The sequence below is a fragment of the Dermochelys coriacea genome, chromosome 9, assembly GCF_009764565.3.
Source record: "Dermochelys coriacea isolate rDerCor1 chromosome 9, rDerCor1.pri.v4, whole genome shotgun sequence".
NCBI classification, from domain to species: domain Eukaryota; kingdom Metazoa; phylum Chordata; order Testudines; family Dermochelyidae; genus Dermochelys; species Dermochelys coriacea.
The window spans coordinates 50619387-50642936 of NC_050076.1; the positions used below are offsets into that span (position 1 = coordinate 50619387).

A 23550-nucleotide genomic window follows, 5' to 3' on the forward strand; every position below is an offset into this window, starting at 1 on the left:
GCCAAGCAGAGTAGGACTTGGCAAAAGGGAATCAAAACCAATAGTAAAAGGTTCTATAGTAATATAAATAAAAAGAAAACAAGGAAAGAAGTGGGACCGCTAAGCACTGAGGATGGGGTGGAGATTAAAGATAATCTAGGCATGGCCCAACACCTAAACAAATACTTTGCCTCAGTTTTCAATAAGGCTAATGAAGAGTTTAGGGTAGTGGCAGGGTGGCTAATGGGAACCAGGATATTGAGGTAGAAATTAGTACATCTGAGGTGGAAGTCAAACTCAAACAGCCTAATGGGATGAAATTGGGGGAGGGGGGGTTGGATCATTTTCATCCAAGAATATTAAAGGAAATATTAAATGAAATTGCAAGCTCCATAGCAAGTATTTTTAATGAATCTGTAAACTCTGGGATTGAACCCTGTGAATGGAGAATTGCTAATATAGTTCCTATTTTTAAAAAGGGGAAAAAAGGTGAACTGAGAAACTACAGACCCCTTAGTTTGACCTCAGTTGGTATGCAAGGCCTTGGAACAAATTTTGAAAGAGAAAGTAGTTAAGGTGAACGGTAATTGGGATAAAATACAACGTGGTTTTACAAAAGGTAGACCATGCCAGACCAACCTGATCTCCTTCTTTGAGACAATAACTGGTTTTTTAGACAAAGGAAATGCAGTAGCTCTAATCTACCTGGATTTCAGTAAGGTATTTGGTACAGTTTAACGTGGGAAATGATTAGTTAAATAGGAGAAGTTGGGGATTAATATGAGAATTGAAAGGCGGATAAGAAACTGGCTGAAAGGGAGACTACAGCAGGTCCTACTGAAAGGTAAACTATCAGGCTGGAGCGAGGTTACTAATGGAGTTCCTCAGGGATCAGTCTTGGGATCAATCTTCTTTAACATTGTTACTAACGACCTCAACACAAAAAGTGGAATTGTGCTAATAAAATTTGTGGATGACACAAAGTTGGGGTGTATTACTAATACGGAGGAGGACCAGAATATCATACAAGAAGATCCGGATGACCTTGTAAACTGTAGTAATAGAAATGGGATGAAATTTAATAGTGCAAAGTCCAAGGTCATGCATTTAGGGACTAACAACAAGAATTTTTGCTATAGGCTGAGGACATATCAGTTGGAAGTAACGAGGAGGAGAAAGATCTGGGTGTATTGGTTGATCACAGGATGACTATGAGCCACCAATGTGATGTGGCCGTGAAAAAGGCTAATGCAGCCTTAGGATGCATCAGATGAGATATTTCCAGTAGATACAGGGCAGCGTTAGTACCATTGTACAAGGCACTGATGAGATCTCATCTGGAATACTGTGCACAATTCTGGTCTCCCATGTTTAAGAAAGATTAATTCAAACTGGAACAGATCTGAGGAAAGGAAAACCTATTTTATGAGAGGAGACTCAAAGAGCTTGGCTTATTTGGCCTAACCAAAAGAAGTCTGAGGGGAGATATGATTGTTCTGTATAAATACATCAGAGGGACAAATACCAGGGAGAGAGAGAGAAGTTATTTAAGTTAAGTGCCAATGTGGACACCAGAACAAATGGACATAAACTGGCCCTCAAAAGTTTAGGCTTGAAATTAGACAAAGGCTTCTAACGATCAGAGGAGTGAAGCTCTGCAACAGCCTTCCAAGGGGAATAGTGGGGACAAAAAATCCTAACTGATTTAAAGACTGAGTTTGATAAGTTTTTATGGAGGGGATGGGTCTAATGAGACTCCCTACAATGACATGTAGCCGATCTGTGATGCTAGCAGAAATTATCTCCAATGCTTGGTGATGGGACACTAGATGGGGAGGACTCTGAGTTACTACAGAGAATTCTTTCGCAGGTGTCTGGCTGGTGGGTCTTGGCCATGTGTTCTAGGGTCTAACTGATTGCTGTATTTGGGGTCAGGAACGAACTTTACCCCAGTCTGATTGGCAGAGACCCTGAAGGTTTTTCACCTTCCTCTGCAGCATGGGGCACGGGTCACTTGCAGGTTTAAACTAGTGTAAATGGCAGTCTCTCTGTAACTTGAAGTCTTTAAATCATGATTTGAGGACTTCAGTAACTCAGCCAGAGGTTAGGGGTCTATTACAGGTTCTGTCACCTGCATTGAGCCAGAAGTCAGCTAGATCGGGGTTCTCAAACTTTTTTTTGCTGAGCCCCTCTTTGAAAATATTTCACTCTGATGACATGCACACTCCTAGTGAGAGCAAATTACTGTGCATACTCATAGGAGCACCAAGTGAAGTATGTCATCATTATCCCTGCAGTCAAAGGCACTGAAGCCTTTCAACAATTGTAAAGTAGGCTTACCATATTTCAAGTTTCCAAGTAGAGGACACTGCCGGGGGGGAAGGGAAGCCGGGGGTGGGTGGGTACAGCAATACTGTACCAGGCCACCCTTACTTCTGCACTGCTGCTGGCAGCAGTGCTGCCTTCAGACCTGGGCAGCAGCCCCCCAGCTCTGAAGGAGCGCTGCCACCGACAACGTTACAGAATTAAGAGTGGCAATACCATATCATCTCACAATGTCCTACAATAGCCTTGTGGCCCTCTTTTGTGTTGAGACTGCCGGTTTGAAAAGCACTGGACTAAATGATCATGATGGTCCCATTTGACCTTAAAGTCTACGAGTCTGTGTGTGTGAATAAATATGATGGCTACAAATGTTCCTTCGAAATTTTTAACTGTTTGTTGAATAATAGAAAACCAAATTTTTAGAGGAAACTGTCCAGACTGCATCTTCCATGAAGTGCCATAGTCCCCCCGTCTTGATCATGCATCCTTGGACATAGTGTATCATGGAAAATGTAGTGTGGCTGGGGAACCTGGCCCCTACAGGAGACTCTGGTCAGAAGACCCTGTTGCAGTGCTGCGGAAGAATATCTGAATCAAACTTTTTGGTTTTTTGATATTTGGGTTTTGGCAAAAAAAACTTTCCACCAAAATCAGACACAGTCCATTCTATGATGCAGTCTGCTTCTCTGGTGGAGTGTCCTTGTTTGGTAAAGGCAGTTTTAAAACCACCAGAGAAGTAGATCTCATCATGTAACAGGCCATCCAGATACCCAGGAGAACCTGCTTCAAATACAGGGGGAAAAAATCCCACTAGTCACACTCTGCTAGTTGTCACCTGTCACCCCACACTAGACCCCATATGGGATATCAAACAGTTACAACCCATATTTGATGGGGACCACTTCCTGATAGAAATCTTTCCCAAACCCCTTCTTCTGGCTTTCAAACAATGCCCCCATCCCTAACCTCATGAAGCTTATCAGAAACAAGCTCCCCATAGACCAGGACTCACCAATTCAAAGTGGTACCAGATTCTGCCAGAACAACGGATGCAAAACCTGTATACATCTTTCCACTGCTGCAATGATCAATTCCCTTTCAAGATCCATGGGTCTTGATACCTTTTCAAGATCCATGCCTATTACATGTACCTCATCAAATGCCTAAACAACAACAACTATGTGGGTGAAATGAGACAATCACTATGCTTTCAAATGAACTCACACAGAAAAATAAGACAAAACACCTGTGACAAAGCTCTGTCCTTGCCTTCGTGGGTCCTGTGTTTCCTGGTGGATTTCGCTAGCCTCAGAGGCTCACTGTGACCCTCCACGTAACCCTTCTCTCTCTAGAGACAAGGGTCACAGTCTACTGAGCCATTTTCATCATAAGCCAGCAAGGGAGGTGAGGAAAAGTTATCCTTCCTTGCACAGTCTCTGTTAAAAGAAAAGGAGTACTTGTGGCACCTTAGAGACTAACAAATTTATTTGAGCATAAGCTTTCGTGAGCTACAGCTCACTTCATCAGATGCTCACGAAAGCTTATGCTCAAATAAATTTGTTAGTCTCTAAGGTGTCACAAGTACTCCTTTTCTTTTTGCAAATACAGACTAACACGGCTGCTACTCTGAAAACAGTCTCTGTTGTCTCCCAGTCTCAATGATTAATCAGGGGGCAAAGGGGGAGGGGAGCCCAGGCCCACCCTCTACTCCGGGCTCCAGCCCAGAGACCCTAATAGTATCAGCTATGGTAGCTGACCTTTTAGAAACATGACATGTACAATTTCCTGGGCTACTTCACCCACAGCAGCCCTCACTTCCTCAAGCTCCACTTCACCCTTACCTCAGGGCCTCCTTCCTTGTGCCTGATATGGTGTGTACTACTTAGTCTCTCCAACAGCACAACTTCCTCCCACAGCTCCTGACATGCACACCCACCTGACTAACTGGGAGGCTTTTAACTAGTTTCAGCCAACCCCTGATTGGCTTCAGGTGTCCCAATCAACCTAGCATTCTCCCTGCCTTCTGGAAAGTTCTTAATTGGCCATAGGTGTCTTAATTGACCTGGAGCAGTTGCCATTTCACTTATCCTGGTACCAGGGATTTGTTTAGCCTGGAGCTAATATATCTATCTCCCACTACTTTTCTATAGCCATCTGGCCTTGCCCCATCACACACTATACTTTTCATGGGCAAATACTTTTCATAAAGCAGTCACTTGATATTTGACCTCTCAGTCCTCATCCTTAAAGGAAATCTGCACAGCACCTTCAAAAGAGCCTGGGAACTTAAATTCATAACTCTGCTGGACACCAAAAACCATAGACTTAACAGAGACACTGGTTTTGTGGCCACTTACAGCAACTTGTAACATACGCTGCTTCCTACTAACCCACCATTCTCCTACTTGACTCCAGAGGTGTTAATTGCGCTTTTCATTTTAAGTGGTCTCTTACAACATGTGAACCATTTATGCTTAACAATCTATCCCACTTGTATTTATCTTCGACCCTGTAGTTTCCTTCCCTAGACCTGAAGAAGAGTTCTGTGAAGCTTGAAAGCTTGTCTTTTCCATCAACAGAAGTTGGTCCAATAAAAGATATTTTCTCATCCCCTTTGTCTCTCATATCCTGGGACCAACATGACTACAACACTTCAAACAAATACATTAGCTGACATTTTCCATTTAACTTCATGCCTTTAAAAATTAGAGATTCATAGATTCCAAGGCCAGAAGGGACTATTGTGATCATCTAGTCTGAACTCCTGCATTACACAGGCCAGAGAACTTCACCAAAGTAATTCCTAGAGCAACAAGTCTTTTAGAATAAACATCCAATCTTGATTTAAAAATTGTCAGTGACAGAGAATCCACAACACTTGGTAAATTGTTCCAATGCTTGCTTACTCTCACTGTTAAAAATGTATGCCTTATATTGAAATCAAGATGATAAAAATAGTAGATATCAAAGTACAATCTGTGGGGCAGAGTTCAAGTTGTGATGTGAGGAAACATGCATTTCTTTGTAGTTCTGAAGAAAAATGTGTGTGTTTTTATTATGTGGCCAGTGTAACTCTTATGATGTACTTAACATTTCTTGCTTTAAGTGCTTGGGTTTTCTAAATGATGTGTTAGGTAACTTAGCTGTTGTCTCTGAACAACCTTAGCTGGCTTTTTAAACAGTTTTTAGTTTTTATACCAGTGGTGGGCAACCTGCAGCCTGTGGGCCGCATGTGGGGCCCATCAGGGTAGTCTGATTGCGGGCCGCAAGACATTTTGCTGACATTGACCGTCCTCAGGCACGGCCCTCTGCAGCTCCCAGTGGCTGCAGTTCACTATTCCCAGCCAATGGGAGCTATGGGAAGTGGCAGACTGCACATCCCTGTGGCCCACCGCTTCCTGCAGGTTGACCACCACTGTTTTATACTTTGCCCACTTTTGGCTCCATATTTATTACCTTCCCTTCTGTGCCCTGTTTTACCCCATTTAAACAAAAATGATTAACGGTCTAGAAAACATGATCTATGAGGAAATATTGAAAAAATTGGGTTTGTTTAGTCCGGAGAAGAGAAAACTGGGAAAAGCAGGAGGGAACATGTCAACAGTTTTCAAGAACATTAAAGGTTGTTACCTGGAGGAGTGTGAAAAATTGTTGTCCTTAACGTCTGAGGGTAGGACAACAATCAGTAGCTTAAACTGCAGCAAGGGAGGTTTAGGTTGGACATCAGGGAAAACTTCCTAACTGTCAGAGTGGTTAAGCACTGGAACAGATTATCTAGGGAGGTTATACAATCTCTGTCATTAGAGGTTTTTAAGAACAGCTTAGAGACACACCTGTCAGGAATGGTCTAGTTATTGTTTAGCCCTGCCTTGGGTGGAGGGGACTGGACTAGAGGACTAATGAGGTCCGTTCCAGGCCTACACTTCTATGATTCTGTGATTTTCCTGTAGAAAAACCCAATTTGTTTTGGCCAATGTGGATTTTAAAGGTTTCCTTTTATCGGAATGTTTGGATTGTCTGTAGTTATATGTTTAATGTTGTACAGTCCCCCCCCCCCCCCTTGAACTTCACTGAAGAAGGGACACTTTCTCCAAATTCTCAGATGTGAAAGTCTCTAGTATATTAACTTATTGTATCACATCAGCAGCTCACAAAGATTTTGAATGTGTTACTGAGCTACTTGGTGAAAAGGTCATAAGAGATGACAAAGGAGTGGACAGTCACTGTCTCTGGTATGACCTCGCAACAGAGCACTGCATGAACTTGGAGATCTTCTAAGCTATGTGCCTTGCTTGTATATTTCCAGATACGTGGGAAGTTCCATTTGAGGAGATCTCAGAGCTGCAGTGGTTGGGCAGTGGAGCGCAAGGCGCTGTCTTCTTAGGCAAATTCCGAGCGGAGGAGGTGGCAATCAAGAAAGTGAGAGAACAGAATGAAACGGACATCAAGCACTTGAGGAAGCTGAAGCATCCTAACATCATTGCCTTCAAGTAGGTCATGACTTCTGTTATCTAGATAATTACTAGAAAAGTAATAACCTGTTTTTTTTCCACGAGAAGGCATTGTTAGCCATCGTGTCCTGGCCAATTGGTGAGTTCCGAGTACACAACTTGCCTTCTGGTTTTATACAATCTTCCATAGTTAAAACTGGAAACATATTCTGCCCCTCCTCTCACACACAGGTATGTAGTGTTGTGGGCACTGTTAAGTGGTGTGCAACATTCCAACCCAGAGGGGTCTTACAGACTCTCGTACACACAAAAACACAGTCCTGTGAACTTCACACATCTACAGGTAAAGGAAAGACCAAGGAAACTATTGCCAGAGAGATTTCCCCCTGCACAAAGCCCATGGGAAACTTGTCCTGTCCTGTCCATTGGGGAGAGCCTCACTACTGGGGAGGAAGAGGACAATGCGTAGAGCTGTAGTCGGGCAGAGTGAACAGAGCTGATCAGAAGAGCATCTCCTCTCTTCCTTGAGTGAGAATGAGTGGCTCCTTAAGCTGTGCTCTGCGGGCTCCAGCTATGCTTAGTGAAGCTATTTAAAGATGATGGTGAGACCCAAGAACATTCAGACAGGAAAACAGGAACAGCTTCAGGTTTATGGTGGGCAGCCTGTATAAAATGCTTCCTTTTCAACTGGCAGCAATTCGTGGGTGATCATTGAGTAACTGGCTGGGGTGGTGCCTAATCCATGTCACTGGGGCATGCAGGTCTATCTTTATCTAGATGACTGGCACAAGAGCACAGTCTTGCAATTGGTGTAATTCACACCCTGTGGAAGGTGCATTCTCTAGTCATAACTGTCTGGGAGTGAACAAAGAAAGATCTATTGTAGACTCTATTCAGGTTTTAAAATTCCCAAGGATTCCTCTTGGCCTGTAGCTTGCCTGCATCAGGACAGGTTCAGGGTCTCATCCTAGGAGCAGATCCGGGCAGGACAAGTTTGCAAGGCTCTGTGAAATGTGATTTGAGAGGGCTACGTGATAATGTGCTCCTCAGGTTGAGGACTCTCTGAGATGGCCTATACACCAGAGAACGTCTTAAAGGACATGGCCTTTTTTCCAACCTGCTCCTTAGTTAAACCCTGACTCTTCAAGGTACTTAAGCACAAGCCTAACTCTGTGTTATGTGAGTATCCCATGAAAGTCTGAACACTCAGGGCAACTTGCGTTCTACGTTGCACAGGTGTGTTTAAATCAGAAGAGCTCTGAGAGTGCTGCTGCTTCTTTCTCGCAGCAAGTGGGGAGGATTTCCTCGTCAGTGTCTATTGAGGCCTAGGTCAGGGCAGGGTTGATGCACTGACAGGGTGTGTGCTGTACTGGTGTGGGCCCATCCACCTGTACGTATTGTAGTCAGTAGCATACGTGGGGATTGGAAATGCTGCTTTTTAAGGGACAGAATGGGGTATTCTGCCCACTGCATTCAGCCTGGACTGGCAGGATGGCATATGGACCCTTCCTAAAGCCAACACCTTATTGCTTCCCTCCAACAACGTTCTTGCTGCAAGGGCAGAATTTTGCCATTAACCAGATCTGAATTCATGTTATTGCAAAACATAAAAAGGCAAGAGCTCCCGCAGTGCTATCAGTCTCTACAGCCCTCATCCTCTTAAAGGACTGAACTAAATTGTACTTGAACTTGCAACAGATCTTCTCAGAGCAGGCATATCACTAGAGTGTGCATAAAGCAAAACCAGGTCTTGCAGATCTGTGGTGTAAGTAGGTAATTTATTACTGGAGTTACTTACTGGGCATGGTTGATATGCTCAGTGCTGTACAAAACATGGACACAGTCCATGCCCTAAGGAGACAAACTATATAGTCCAGACAAATAATATAAGTCGATTTTACTCCTAACCCCATTTATTATCCAAGTGATGCCTGCAGATACTTCCCAACCTAATTTAACTTTTGCTGCAAGAGGATTTTTGAATAGTACTAAAATATATGGTGGGCAGAAATGATTTCCTTACTGTAAGGAGTGTTAACAAGAATTTAGCTCCAAATGGAGTGGAGATGAACCCTTATTCTGTTAACCTGGCTGAATACTAATATAAGGTCCAGGTTAGAGCTGCTTTAATGTGGAATTCCTGCTAATTCAGCGGGAGCTCTTCACGTGACGCAGCTGTAAAACTGAGCCCAGAGTGACTTAGTAGAAGGCAAGCCAATCAAATGAATTATGTGACAAGTTAGAAGGTGACTGCAGTGGTTCAATGAATACAAGCCGTGTTTCTCCAAAGCATGTCTGACAAGATATGGAATAAATATAAAACCTACTATTTTGACCTAACTTTGATGTAGGAACACCACACGAACAAATACAAACAAACTGGAAATAAAAAATAAAGTCTAAGTCCTGCTGACTGGAGATGGATCTGTTTTCTGTAATCTTAGTGGGAAGGAAGGAGGAGAAAATGTAGAAGAAATTGTAACAGAAATATTACTTTTAATCTAATAGTGTCACATTATTAGCTGGTTAATCAAAATGCTGGGGGACTAATGGAGTCTCATAGAATGGAAGTTTTCTGATGGAAGGTTAGCTCTCTTCAGGCATTTTGGCATTGAACTCCACTAAAGGTTGTATTTGCTATGTGTCTGGTGTTCCAGAGCTCTTCCTGATTGAGCATTTACTACGGCATGTTTTTCGTTTTCCTGTGAAGCATCAAATGCCCCTGTCATTGCTTGACCTGGGGGCTCTGTAGTCTGATCTGGACCTGTATGGCAATGTTTGTGTTCCTGTGCCTGTATCCCTGGAGAATGAAGGTCAATACTAGAACGTAAAAACCAAAGACATAAACCTACAGAGCAGCTTCTGCTTCTATAGAGAAACTTAATTTCTCCACGTACGAGTCAGGTGCAAAGTTGACACGTTCCAGATAAAGAACAACGGTCTAATTTTCAAAAATGCTGAGCCCCTACAGCTCCCTGCCATGAAAGTCAATGAGCTGTGGACATTCAGATCACAATGGTATATTTTTGAGTTCAGAGAATCCCTTTGATACTGTGTTGGGTTTGATTTGCAGTAATGTGTATAGTGTTTGTGTGTTCTCTGACAGGGGAGTTTGCACTCAAGCCCCATGTTACTGTATTATCATGGAGTACTGTGCACATGGACAGCTCTATGAAGTGCTACGAGCGGGTCGGAAAGTCACGCCTCGGCTGCTTGTGGACTGGTCCACAGGGATCGCAAGTGGAATGAATTACTTACACCTTCATAAAATCATTCACCGAGACCTCAAGTCACCAAAGTAAGTCCTTGGGTGCTTAAAACTCTGAAAAAGTAGATTTTTGAGTGAATTCCTCCAGCAAATGGATATTGAGCTAGATATGAGGCCCTTAAACTTTCTCATGGTCTGGCCCATAACATAAGAGAGATTTCTCTTGTGGCTCCTCTGACCTGTTTGTAACTGCATGGACCATCTCTGCTCCCATTTATACTAGCATAAGATCTCTGTGGTAACTGCACTAGTTGCTTATGTGGGAAAGTAATAGTAGGGAGACATGTCTGTTTTGCCCTTTTGAAAAAATGAATCACTGTCTCCTTCTCTATTTTGTCTGTCCTTCTTATCTGTTTTGTTCTGGTCTCATCCCCTGCTCTCCTGAATGTGTATCTTCCTCTTCTCCTGCACCTGCTTCCCTGCTGATACTGCCCAGCTGTCTTATCTCGTTCACCCTGGACATTGCTTCAGCCTCACCCTTCCTTCACTGTTTACAGCACGCGGTGTGACACTGGTTCTGTTATTGTATCTGTATTTGACTGTAAATGTTTTAAATGGCATGTTACATTGTTTGGGCAGTGAGGTGGTTATTATTACATCACTTATTATTTATATTATTGCTAGTTTGAATATCAAGATAAATTTTCCAACAAATAGTTCTACATTTTTCTGTAATTGTTACCTCTAATTATACTGTATACAGTATGTATCTGTATATGGCTAATTACATCTTCCATCTTAATAGTCATTTTGTGTTAAAATATGCATTTAAAAGAAGTTTGAAAGTCCCCCAAATAGTCAACCTTGATGTTCCCTGTTACGACTCTGTTACAGTCCATTTACACCAGGATGGACTTTGGCCCTTAAATTTAGAATCAGAGTTTGGAAAAAAATCAAAAGAATTTTGTGGTAATTCATCTGTGAAGCTGCAGTATTATTAACCCTGTACTCTGACCCTGCCAAACAGCCTCACCAATGCTTCATACTGATTTGAAACAGAGCCATTTGCTAACGATAGCTACTACACTAAGATCTTGAGTGACTGTGGTTAAAATTGAGGCTTTAGATAGGAAGTGTTTGAGCTAGATTCAAAGAGGGTGGAGCTTTGTTTCCAGAACAGTGTAGTTTATGGGGCCGTGGGTTTGAGCAATGATAGAAACCAGGAGCCCTTGATCAGTAGGGCTGGAGACAGACAAGCAAAAATGTTAGTGTAGATTGCTCTACTGATTTTATTTCAGCACTACCTCATTAATGATGCAAAGCAAGGAAGAGGTAATTGTGACTCCCTTCCATGTTGACGGAACAACTGGCTCTGGTGGAGTTACATAAGAAAAAGTTGTTCTGAACAGAGGGAGAGAATTTACCGAAACTAGCAAATTAATTCCAAATTGTTCAAATTGTTTTAAAGCTTTAGTTCCTAGTTGCTAGGTGCAGATAAACCACTAATTCTTACACCCTCACTTTGCCCATTGATAAAATAGTTATAGTTTATACCTGACAGTGTTAGTGGGTGACAAAAAACTTAAGATCCACTTCTGAAAGTTGCTAGGGAAGTGCAAAGCGTTTTCTCATTGCTGATACCTTGTGTTTTTCCCTCTCTTTCCAGTGTATTAGTCACTCATACAGATGCAGTAAAAATTTCAGATTTTGGTACGTCTAAAGAACTCAGTGATAAAAGTACAAAAATGTCCTTCGCGGGCACCGTGGCTTGGATGGCCCCAGAGGTGATACGGAATGAGCCCGTCTCTGAAAAAGTGGATATCTGGTGAGCAGTACTGTCATGTTAATTACACATCTTCACCTTCCTTTCAGCCAGTCAGATCTTCCCATTATATAGCATTTCCAGCACTCTTTCCTCACCAGAAGGTCTGTCTCATTTCTCTACTGGACTTTCCATTCTCAGAGATGCTGCTAAGTATTATATGTAGGGCCCTATCAAATTCACAGTCCATTGTGGTCAATTTCATGGTCATAGGATTTTAAAAATAATTTTCATGATTTCAGATATTTAAATCTGAAATTTCATTGTAACTTTGTAACTGTAGGGGTCCTGATGCAAAAAGGGTGGGGAGGGGCACTTGGTTATTGTGGGGGAGGTCCCAGTATTGCCACTCTTAGTTCTCTGTTGTTGGCAGCAGCGGTGCCTTCAGAGCTGGGTGGCCAGAGAGCAGTGGCTGCTAGCCTGGAGCTCAGGTCTGAAGGCAGCGCCATGGCCAGCAGTAGCGCAGAAAAAAGGATGGCATGAGATGGTATTGCCACCCTTACTTCTGCACTGCCTTCAGAGTCGGTTGCCTGGCCAGCAACTGCTGCTCTTCAGCCACCCGGCTTTGAAGGCAGCGCAGAAGTAAGGGTGGCAGTACCACAACCCCCTCCAGTAATCTTGCAACCTTTTGGATCTGGACCCCCAGTTTGAAAAACACTGGTCTCCCTTGTGAAATCCGTGTATTATAGGGTAAAGGTACACAAAAGACCAGATTTCATGGTCTGTGACACATTTTTCCTGGCCATGAATTTGGTAGGGTCCTAATTATATGCTCCACAATGAGGAGTGGGGCTATGAAAGCAATAAAAATTCAGTGTATTTAGATGTTTGATGATGATGAGAGATGAAGGTCCTCAGCACCTCACAAAAGTGGGCCCCAAAAACCTGCCCCTTTAAGAATTTAAAACAGTGAACAAACACAGGATCATGTTCTTCTGTTCCATGTGATGATGTTATAGCCAGGTTGGTCCCAGGATATGAGAAAGACAAGGTGGGTGAGATAATATATTTTATTGGACCAGCTTCTGTTGGTGAAAGAGACAAGTTTTCGAGCTTACACAGAGCTTTTCTTCAGGTCTGGGAAATGTAGTCAGTGTGCAAAGATATGTAGAGAAAGAGAGAGAAAGATGCTGTTCCTTCTGGGATATAGTAATTTTGGACTTTGAAACTCACTAAGTAGTCTTTACCACATCTCAGCATCTCAGGCTAATTTTAGCTTCTGGAACGGTTATTCAGTGAGTGCTTTTCTTTGGCTTTTGGTCACCTCTCTTTTGCCTTTGTATTAACCATTTTGGCATCAGTGTACTATTTTATGATGCCCTCTGTGATTTGGTGATGGCAGTCATTCCTTGCTACCTTTTGTGAATTATGACTTCTCTCTGGAGCCTTGGATTCATTACAAGAGAGAGGCAAATTTAGTTTTCTTACCTGTAATTTTCATTTCTTGTAGTGTGGGTTTCCTGGTCTCGACAGAGCCTCCTTATACTTCTCTAGCCATGATTGGTTTTAACACAATTCTCGTTCATTTTTCTTCAAGTTAGGACAAGAGGGAATCTCCAACTGAGTCTGAAATGTCCAAATAGTGGCACCTACACAGTGGCTGTGTTTGTTTCCTCACTTCCACGTTGTAATCATTGCTGCTGTTTTGTGTTTCATTAGCTTTGGAAGCATTTTTCTATAGAGGGCATGGATAGTGCAGCAAACATGCCAGCAGGGGGAGTGTGTGGTTTGTTTTTTGTTTTGTTTTTTTAAAGCAGTCGAAATCTGTTAGTTGGTTTATCACGAATACACACAAATTCTCACTTTGTCCCAAAGCAAAGGACCTATGATCAACAATGATTTCAGCTTGGAAAAATAACTTTGCATTTTAGTTTACTGGAATTGGCAAGACCATGACCTTCCATTGTAGATTTTACCCATATTCCATTGCTCATATTTTATTATTTTATTATTATTATTTTGCTCATAATTTCATATCTTTTTGAGATGAAAAACCCAAAAAGGAGGAGGATTTGATATAGCTTTTCAGTATAAAGTGAAAGTTAAAACCGATGCAACTGTGGATAAAAGGCTAGGGCCTAGAACAGTGGCACAGAGAGACTGCACAAAGTGTAACATAACCCTGGATAACACCCTTATCTAGTTAAATATATGAACATTACCATGCTTGAATCCATTTTCAAAATCCAAAATCAGATGTAACCTGCTGCCCATTTTGATAACTGAACAGAAAGTCTTAGTCTGTTACAGAATTTTTTAACAATCCGTGTAACTTACTGTGGAGGTCTGTCCTTATGTTTCTGCAACAGGTCATTTGGGGTAGTTTTGTGGGAGCTGCTTACAGGAGAGATTCCATACAAGGATGTAGACTCCTCAGCTATCATCTGGGGAGTGGGCAGTAACAGCCTGCACCTTCCTGTCCCTTCCACCTGTCCAGATGGGTTCAAAATCCTCATGAAGCAAACATGGTAAGAGCCACATCCCCTGCACAGCCTTGGGGCTTGATCCTGCAGTCCTGGCTCTGCCAAACTGCCAGTGGGGTCAGTGGAAATGGTGCCCGAGTAAGGACTGGAGGGTGGGGTCCAGAGCAAAGTTCTCTTTTTAAAAAACACCATTGCTGCTAAGAGAGAGACCATGTGCTGGTGGCATATTATGCTGGGTATGACATTCCATGTCCCGCTGCCATGAAGCAAAATGACTTGTCACCAGCAAGGCATTGGAGTTCCTACAGACAGCATGACAGTTACTTATGCCATTGATGTTGATGTTGAAAGAGACCAGGGTGGTCAGAGAAGGGAACTCAGTGATGGAGAAATTAAACATGGCAGGGCTTGGGGATGACCAGGGCAAGTGAGAGAAATGCTGGAGAGCTGCAGATCAAATGAGGAGGTGAGGACGATGAGGCAGCTGGCCAAAGGCTCATACTGACCATGGCTGAATACGGGAGAACAAGGAGTCACTCAGAAAGGACTGTGGGTCTGGAGCTAGGTGGGTGGTATTTAACAGTTGCGTGGAGGGTGGGAAGGGAGGAGAGCTGAGTGGAGTGCTGTTCATAAGAGGAGGAGAAAGAGGGAAGAATTGGAAGCAACAGGAGCTGGGGAGGAGGAACCCAGTTCCCAGCCTGGGCATGGTTCTAGGTGGCGAAAGAAGGGGAGGCTGTGATGTGCAGCAGAGGCAGTATCAGCCAGAGGGATCCGGTCTCTGTTTCCGCTGGGAGCTGGAGAGGTGCACCCTCTCTGTGCTGTAGCTAATTCTCTGTGTCAATTTGAGGATGCTGCTGCCTCTTGGCTCTCTGATCCATATTATTCCCGGACTCAGGACACCTTCTCAAGCCCCTCCCTGCAAATTCTGCGGTCTGAGGGTGAAAATATCCAAATTAACAAGAATATTTAAGAGCTCAGAAGCCCCAACAATCTTGTTTGACTCTGTCCCGTCTGTGTTAGCAGTCATATCTGCCTTCCTTCTGGGCCTTTATATAGGGAATCATCATTGAGTAGATGTGTTTCCAGTGGAGTCGCACAAGGCTCAGTTCTTGGCCCTACACTGTTTAACATTTTTATTAATGACCCAGAAGAAAAACAAAATCATCACTGATAAAGTTTCCAGACACAAAAATTGGGGGAGTGATAAATGATACGCAGATACAGAATGATCTAGATCACGTGGTAAACTGTTTTTGTTTAGCCATATCATACTTGCAGGATGCGGGACTCTATCCTGGAAAGCTGTGACTCTGAAAAAGATTTGAGTCATGGGATAATCAGGTGAATAGGAGCTCCCAGTGCGATGCTGTGGCACAAAGGGCTAATGCGATCCTGGGATGCATAAACAGGGGACTCTCAATTAGGAGTTGAGAGGTTATAATACCTCTGTATTTGTCACTGTTGTCACTGCTGCTGGAATCCTGCATCCAGTTCTTGTGCCCACAATTCAAGCAGGGTGTTGGTAAATCGGAGAGGGGTTCAGAGAAGAGCGATGAGAATGATTAAAGGATTAGAAAATCTGCCTTATGGTGATAGATGCAAGGAGCTCAGTCTATTTAGCTTAACAAAAAAAGGTTTAAGAGTGACTTTATCAGAGTGTATAAGGACTTAAATGGGAAACAAATATTTGATAATGGGCTCTTCAATCTAGCAGACAAAGGTATAACATGATCCAATACCTGGAAGTTGAAGCTAGCCAAATTCAGACTGGAAATAAGCTGTACATTTTTAACAGTGAGAATAATTAACCATTGGAACAATTTGTCAAGGATTGTGGTGGATTCTCCATCACCAGCAATTTTAAAATCAAGATTGGATGTTTTTCTAAAAGAATTAGAAATTCTTTAGGAATTATTTTGGGGAAGGTCTATGTCCTATATTATACAGGAGGTCAGACTAGATGATCACAATGGTCCCTGGAATCTGTGAATCCATTAATACAATCCTGGAAAATTATTTTTAATCTGTTGGCTCTATAGCTCTTGGAGCAGTACAGTCTATGAGTTGTTCATTAGTTAAGAATTGCATACCTCCTCATATGCACAGAAACCTCTCTATATGACATGCAGACAAATCCACCTATTTTTTCAACCTGCGTCTCATACCTGCAAGTTTGACATCAAATTTTCCCAAGGAAATATGTTTCTATTGGGGACCTAGATGCTTCTGTCAAAATGGCTGGTCATGAGCTAGTTATAGAGGAAATCCAGCTGTGTGCTGGTCTGGGGACTTTACCCATGTGGTTATGGGTAATGTTCTCCATACATTCCTCTTGTCAGGTTACAGAGCTCAAGGTCTTGTTCTTAGGAAGGGCATTAATGCTGAGTCTTCATACTTCAGGCTCATAATGGCAGGGAATCCCTAAGGGGAATGGAATATTAAAGAATATCTTGATTCTCCTACATTAGCCAAGATGGGCCACCATTCGTTCTGGCTAATATACTAGGAGAATGAGGAAGAAACAATGCTGTGATGCTGACTATTCTTCACTCACCTGTAATTCTCAGGAGGGTGCTCTAAATATGTCAGTCACAGATTTAGAAACTCAAGGGACACCAGGCTGAAATCTAGTCAGTTTCACCAAATGAGTTAGAATAGATTCAGTTTCTACCTGCCTTGAGGCCCCTGCTGACTTTTGTGATTTTACAATTAGTTTCCTGTTTTACAAATGTTCTCTCTGCCCTTGTGTTGTAGAAGGGAAAACTGACTACAGCGCAACAGTGAAAGGGCTTACACACAGCAAGCTGTCAAGTGCACTAAGGAAATACACTGGGTGGGAAAGACAATTCTTGTGCTCTGCTCTTTTCCAGCTACAGCAATCAAACCATCATGATTGTACCAGTAGTGGGTAAAACACTTTGTCTGATTTTAACTCTATAGCATATCCCCTTAACTTGACTTTGTTGTTCTCGTCAGGCAGAGCAAGCCCCGGAACCGTCCCTCTTTCCGACAGACTCTGATGCACCTAGACATTGCATCTGCTGACGTTCTTGCCACCCCTCAGGAGACTTATTTCAAATCCCAGGTAAATACAGACTGGCCATAGCTGCTAGGAGGGCTACGGGGTCTCTAAGCTATTGCTGACTCATGCTGGAAGCCAGACCAAGTGGGACTCCAGCCCAGGATGTAATGGGTTGGTTTGTGTCTGAAGGGGAAAGAGATGACTAGGGCAAGAACAGGAGGGTCTTGCAAGGGAAAATGCAATAATAAGCCAACCTCAGAAAACTCTTAGGCTGAGGCTTATGCTTTACTATTTATGTTAACAATAAAGGCTTGTGCTAGGAAGGGATTATGCTTTGGACACAAACCGTGTGTGTATGCACCTGCTGTGTTCAGAAAACAGGGTGGGGACATTTGTACCAGAAGTGGTGTTTCCAGACACCCTTTACCCAAAAGACAGAAGTGGAAGAAGAAATGGATAGCACAACAACAACAGCTGCAGTAGTTACAAGTTCAGCCTTCAGCCCAATAGGCCTTGATGCAATTTATAAACGGCCAGCAAGCCTGGTCTGCAGTCCGGCATTTATAGTAGTTTACAGCATTTGCAGACCAGACAGACCCAACAGTATCAGCAAGCTCAGGCTGCAGCCAAGCCACAACTGTCCTAGAGAAGCTTTTTTGGAGACACATGTACCTGTGTGCACCATCCAGGCCTCCAATAAATTCCAGCCCTCTTCTGTGCAAGCCCAGTCGAAGATAACCTAGAGGGTCAGCTGGTCACTTCCAAGTAGTAGCTACCCCAGCGTAGTGGGAGGAGCCCTGGGAACTGTTTGGCCCCTTTCTCTTTTTGAGAGAGGAGACACAAGCAACGTACTAAGCCCAGGACAAGGATGGCTGGGCAAAGAGGCAGGTTCAGATGAAAAGGAAGTGAGGGCTGCTAGTCTAGACTTGTCTGGAGCCTGGAAACATGTCTCAGCAGGAGGTAGAGTTGATCCCTGCATCCACGTACATTTTCCCATTCCTTCACATGCTGGGAGGTCTCACCTGCTCCAGGCTAAGCCCCAGACAGCAGGAGACAAATGGACCTGCTACCGATGGAGCAGTACTTGGAGTCTGGCTGCAGGGTGCCAACAGAGGGCTGCCTGGAGGCAGAGCTGCCAGAGGAACCACCGCAGCTATGGTGGAGCAAGGAAGGGCAGCAAGCTGGACAGATGAAAGAGCCATCTCAGAACAGTGAAGGGACCTAGGACTGCAAGGGAGTAATCAAAAGGGACAAAGACAGCTGTGCAGGATCTCCAGGGTCCCAGCTCCCTAGCGCTATCAGCTGCTCCCATGGAGCATGAGAAAGATGGGGATGATCCCCTCTGTCCTGTATGGTGAGTGAGCACACGAGGTATGATTCTACACATTAGGGCCACAAGGGCTAGGGACTTCTTTAGAGGGTTAATACTGTGCCAGTAGACACACTACCAGGCCTCATAGACTTGGAAAGTGACCAAACACTTATTAAGATAGAACTACAATGGGCAGCAAAGCTTATGTCCATGGGGTTCCTGGGACTCTTGGCAGCAGCTTGAGACTTGGGCCCTGGGTGGGCTGCACAGCACGAAGTGAATGCAGGCATGCCCTGGCTTTGATTTGTGGGGAACTGGTGTGATAGGATGGGAGGGCTTAGTGAGAAACAGGACTATTCTGCTGATCTTATGCAGCTTCTGCTGGAAGCAGACCAGGTAGGGTTCATTACACAACACACTTGACTGTATGTGAGGGAGCAGGGGCAGAATACAGGAGTGCTGTGGGAATCACTTTCAGTCCCTAATGTCATAGTTCCCGAGAGAACTGCATGACTCCTTCGTGACCTCCTTGTGGGCAGGCACCATGCTTAGGTCTCTAGCTATCATCTTTCTTGGGGCGAGGTTCTGTGACTTTCTCCTGGTAGAGCAGGGAGTTAGGCTGCAATTCACTATGATCATTTTAGTAACCCTGGTTTAAGTTCAGCACGTGTCATCCTGTTCTTTTGGGAGCAATAACAGGGTTAACCAGTGACCAGCCAGTCTTCATAGGCTTCATAAGTATTATTTATTCAGAACAAAGGCATTACAGAGAAAACATATTTTAAGATTACTAAACAGCTCATATGTAAGTCTTAGCTGGGCGGTCACCTGGTGTTGATGGCTCTAGTGCCTGCAATAGCCACTTAGAGTTGGGATCTCACAGTAAGCACTCACTGAGCGACAGTGAATGTTGCGGTTTTATCGCACAATTCAGATCTAACTCAGCGGCCATGTGAAATGACTTTGAGAAGTCTAATGCCAGGTGGACATTTGCTTTCATATCATATGCTTTGTAGTCTCTGTGGGGGAGCTGGAAACTGGAGGGCACTTCCATACTTGCAGGGTAGGTGACATTTAAGAACCTCGATAGATTGAACAGGGATAACAGGGAATTTTGCAGGTCAGGACTGAGTGCGTTGCAGAGCTGTGTGTGGAAACTTGCATGATGCCTGCTTGCACTATACCTGAGTCTACGTGGTACTACTAGGCATTGGTCAGGGCAGCCCAAATGCTGGAATAGCAACAAGGAACTGCAGGCCAGGACTGGGATGGATGGGCTGTAGGGTGGCTCCGTACTGCAGGGGTGTGCAAGATCAGGACAGAGGCTCTTTGGTGGACAGGTGACAACACACATAAATGGTAGCCTGAATATGGGAATGACCCAGTAATAGAAGAATGAACTCCTCTGCTGCAGAGTTACCTTTGCCATGAATTATGAGGCTGTGTAACCATGAATATAAAATGCCATCCTATAGGCTGAATGGAGAGAAGAAGTAAAGAAGCACTTTGAGAAAATTAAGAGTGAAGGAACTTGCATACACCGGCTAGACGAAGAGTTGATTCGTCGCCGAAGAGAAGAGCTCAGGTCTGTTGAGGATCTCACCCTCTCCTCTGCTACTCCACCCCCTTGGGGCTACTGACCACAGTGAGATGTAATGACCCCTCTGCCTCTCTGAGTTAATCAGATCCCTTTGTTTCTGAATATTAACCTCTAACTTGTCTCCTGATTTGCAAATGCACACTCCCTTCTGAAGGCTTCTGCAGAAATGCACTTCAAGAGCAACCCCACCAGGAAAACAGATGTGTTTTTAATCACATTAGCTAAAGTGGTAGTTTTCCCATGTGTTGGCCTGTCAAGGTAAACCCTAGTGATGACTAGGCCATAGAACGTTGCTGGTTTACCCCTCCCCCATTCTCAAATAAGAAGTGATTATTCTGCCCTTCTTGGGTCAGGATCCCCCAGTTGTCCAGTTGAGCCTTGGTTTTCCTTTCTTGTTAACAGGCACGCATTAGATATCCGTGAACATTATGAGAGGAAGCTAGAGCGAGCCAATAACTTGTACATGGAGCTTAGCGCCATCATGCTGCAGCTGGAGGTCCGTGAGAAGGAGCTCATTAAGTATGTATATCTAGGAAGAGGGGAGCATACATATACGCATGCTTGTATGTAGGAGATGGTTCTGAACTGGAAATAAATAGGTCTCCTTTCTCTCTCTAAACTACGCCACATGCCTTCGGATTGAGCCTCTAGCAGCAGGCTTCCAGACCTGGATAGAGGACCAGGTGGCTGAGTCTCTGCTCGATCTCTCTAAGTCATTGTCCAGATTGAAGGGTATTCTTTTTAAGGATGGTGAATGACAGACTCCTTATTGTAAACATTCTCCTCTTTATCCTGCAGCTGATGACAGAGAGAAGAGAGCTTTCATATTTTGCTACCAGCTGTGTTAAATGGCCCCTGTCATCAGCCCCTCTGTAAAGAGAGGAGACAGTGTTCCCTAAACTATGTACCAGGGCCACAGATAAGACATCTGCTCCCTGCAAAGAGAGTAGAAAATAACGAGGCTCTTTCTAAGTGCAAAACACACCACATACCTTGTCAGTCCATGAAACAAGCAGACGGTGTGCATCACCACTTAGGTCACAGCTGCTTTTCCATCCAGCCAGAGGTGGATTACAATTTTGTGGAGTCCTGGGCCAGAGCAATTCCCCCACCCCCCTCACCCTAGCGCTCCTGCCGAGAAGCAGGGTCAGAGTGCAGGAGCTTGCCCCACGTCATCAGCCTGCTGTGCTTTCCTGCCGAGGAGTGGGGTTGGGACGTGGGGGGTTGCCCTGCTTCCTCCGCCTGGCGCTCCTGCCGGAAAGTAGGGTTGGGGTGTGGAGGCTTGTCCTGCTCCGCCTATCCAGCGCTCCTGCTGGGGAGTGGGGTTGGGTGAGCAGAGCAGGGCAAGCCCCCAAGTCTCAACCCAATTGGCCGGGGCCCCTGGGCACGGGCTCCGTTGGGCCAGTGGCTAATCCACCACTGCATCCAGCAGTAACTTCCATTTTACAGGGAGGAGACTAGGGATTTATTCTTTGTTCCGTATTCCAGACGGGAACAAGCGGTGGAAAAGAAATATCCTGGGACTTACAAGCGTCATCCAGTCAGACCGATAATCCACCCCATTGCGGTGGAGAAGCTGATGAAAAGGAAAGGGGTCACTCATAAGCCAGGGAGCCAGACCAAACGGTAAGAAACCTCTGCACAAAACAAAATCCTAGCCAGGGAAACAAGTCCTACACAAGAGTGACGGTGTGATTTGTCTTGCAAATGTGACTGGATGAAAATGGCTGCTTCTTGCACAACAGATCTGCTTCCTCTGCATGTTCTGTAATATGCCTGCTTTCTTCAGTGCCAAGCAGTGTTCCGTCCTTTGAGTCCTGCTAGCAAAGCAGAACCAGCGCAGCTAGGGTTGAGTAAGCTGGACTCTAGTCTGACTGCCACACCATCAACACGGTTGTTAATTAAGTTCATGTTGTAGGAACAAATTCTGCCCTCAGTTACACGTGGGCAACCCTGGTAAAACATTGGGTCCACAGAATATTTGTATTGGTGGTGATACAGGAGAAAGAACCCAGCTTGACTCTCAGAACTCCATGGAATTTGCAGGGCGGGCAGGGAGAAACAAATATCTCCTAGTCTGAGCAAATTTAGTGCTGGCTCATCGCTGACCCTGATGCTAATGCAGGAGGGAATGTGGAGAGTGGCCAGAAACAGGATCCAAGTCATCTGGAAGGATGGCCTTGTTGCTGAGGCACCTAGCTCAGCCCCACAGTCCCTGTGTAACCTCAGGCAAGTCTCATGCAGACAGATTTTCAGCCATTTTCTCTAGGTTGTTGGGATTCTACTTACTGATTAACAGTCGATGAATGATGTTTATTCCTGTGTAGCTGAAATGAACTGGCCACTGTTATTGTTTGTCTTGTGCCACCTGGAGACCTCATTGTGCTGGGCCCTGTGTGGTAAGGGGATAGAACATACAAGCAGATGTTAGTGTCATGATTTATTGGTTGGAAGTTAGTGGGTTTTTTAATTTAGGAGGGGATTAACTCAATGGAAAGACAAAGGGCTGTGGAGGGGACAAAGAGGGATGGGGAGGAGAGAAAGGTAGGAGGGGAATGTCACCATTTCTGGGTAACTGCTCCTGTGCTCCCTCAAGGTCCCCTGCCTAAGGTTTCCAGCTCCTAGCTGTCACCTCTCTTGGGCGTAGACCTGAGTCTCTCTTCCTCCTGACAGCATTTTAAGGCTGCACAGCTCCTGGCCTTACACAGTGATATCCCCAGCAAGCCAGTCTGTCTGAAGTACAGTGCCTGTGCATTGCTTTCTCTCCAAGAGCCAGTGTATTGCCAGCAATTACAAATTACCACACAACTCTTTCTAAGCAAGCACATTTATTCTTAAGGGAAAGGTATTACAGAGAAAACATTAAAACAATAAACGTTCCAGTAGCTAAACATACAAGGAATCCCCCATCAATCATAGGAGGCACTAGTAGGCCAAAATATTTCCAGTCCTTCCACAAGGATTGGGGACCTTGGACATAAGGTCCTGCTGGATCAGAAAGAGGGTCTTGAGTCAGTTTAAACACTTTTTTTTTTTTTTAAAATGCCCAAAGCCCTTTTTTGGTCCGTAGAACTCTGGAAAACACAGCTTGAACCAGTATATGGAAGCCTCCCAATGGGTGGTACCTCTCTGCAAATGTTTACAGTTGTGAGTGATTCCCCTTAAGCACCCCACGCTGTTTCAGTTCCTGGAGGTGCTGTGGTAACGCTCCTGCATCAGTAGAACACAATCATACGAACCATTGCTGGCCCACAGTGATACATAAGCTTAACACAATATGTTCTAGCAAAGATACACCCATGGTTGCAATATCAGTCACAGGGACCAGGGAGGGTCATAGGAGAGAAGCAGATGTGAAGGACCATGAGTGGGGATAGAGGGAAGGGAGTTGGACCCAACGGCCAATCA

General features: G+C 44.3%; 1 protein-coding gene across 6 annotated transcripts in view; it reads left to right on the forward strand.

Annotated features, from left to right (window-relative positions):
* MAP3K13 (mitogen-activated protein kinase kinase kinase 13) overlaps positions 1 to 23550 on the forward strand; it is a 140188-nt gene that overhangs the window by 97436 nt on the left and 19202 nt on the right. For all 6 annotated transcript variants that reach the window (XM_038416463.2, XM_043492736.1, XM_038416461.2 and 3 more), the window contains 8 exons: positions 6611 to 6794; positions 9862 to 10053; positions 11630 to 11788; positions 14095 to 14253; positions 17185 to 17293; positions 20018 to 20127; positions 20545 to 20661; positions 21631 to 21768. In XM_038416463.2, coding sequence (XP_038272391.1) covers positions 6611 to 6794; positions 9862 to 10053; positions 11630 to 11788; positions 14095 to 14253; positions 17185 to 17293; positions 20018 to 20127; positions 20545 to 20661; positions 21631 to 21768 — 1168 coding nt within the window. The remainder of the gene's footprint in view (positions 1 to 6610; positions 6795 to 9861; positions 10054 to 11629; positions 11789 to 14094; positions 14254 to 17184; positions 17294 to 20017; positions 20128 to 20544; positions 20662 to 21630; positions 21769 to 23550) is intronic.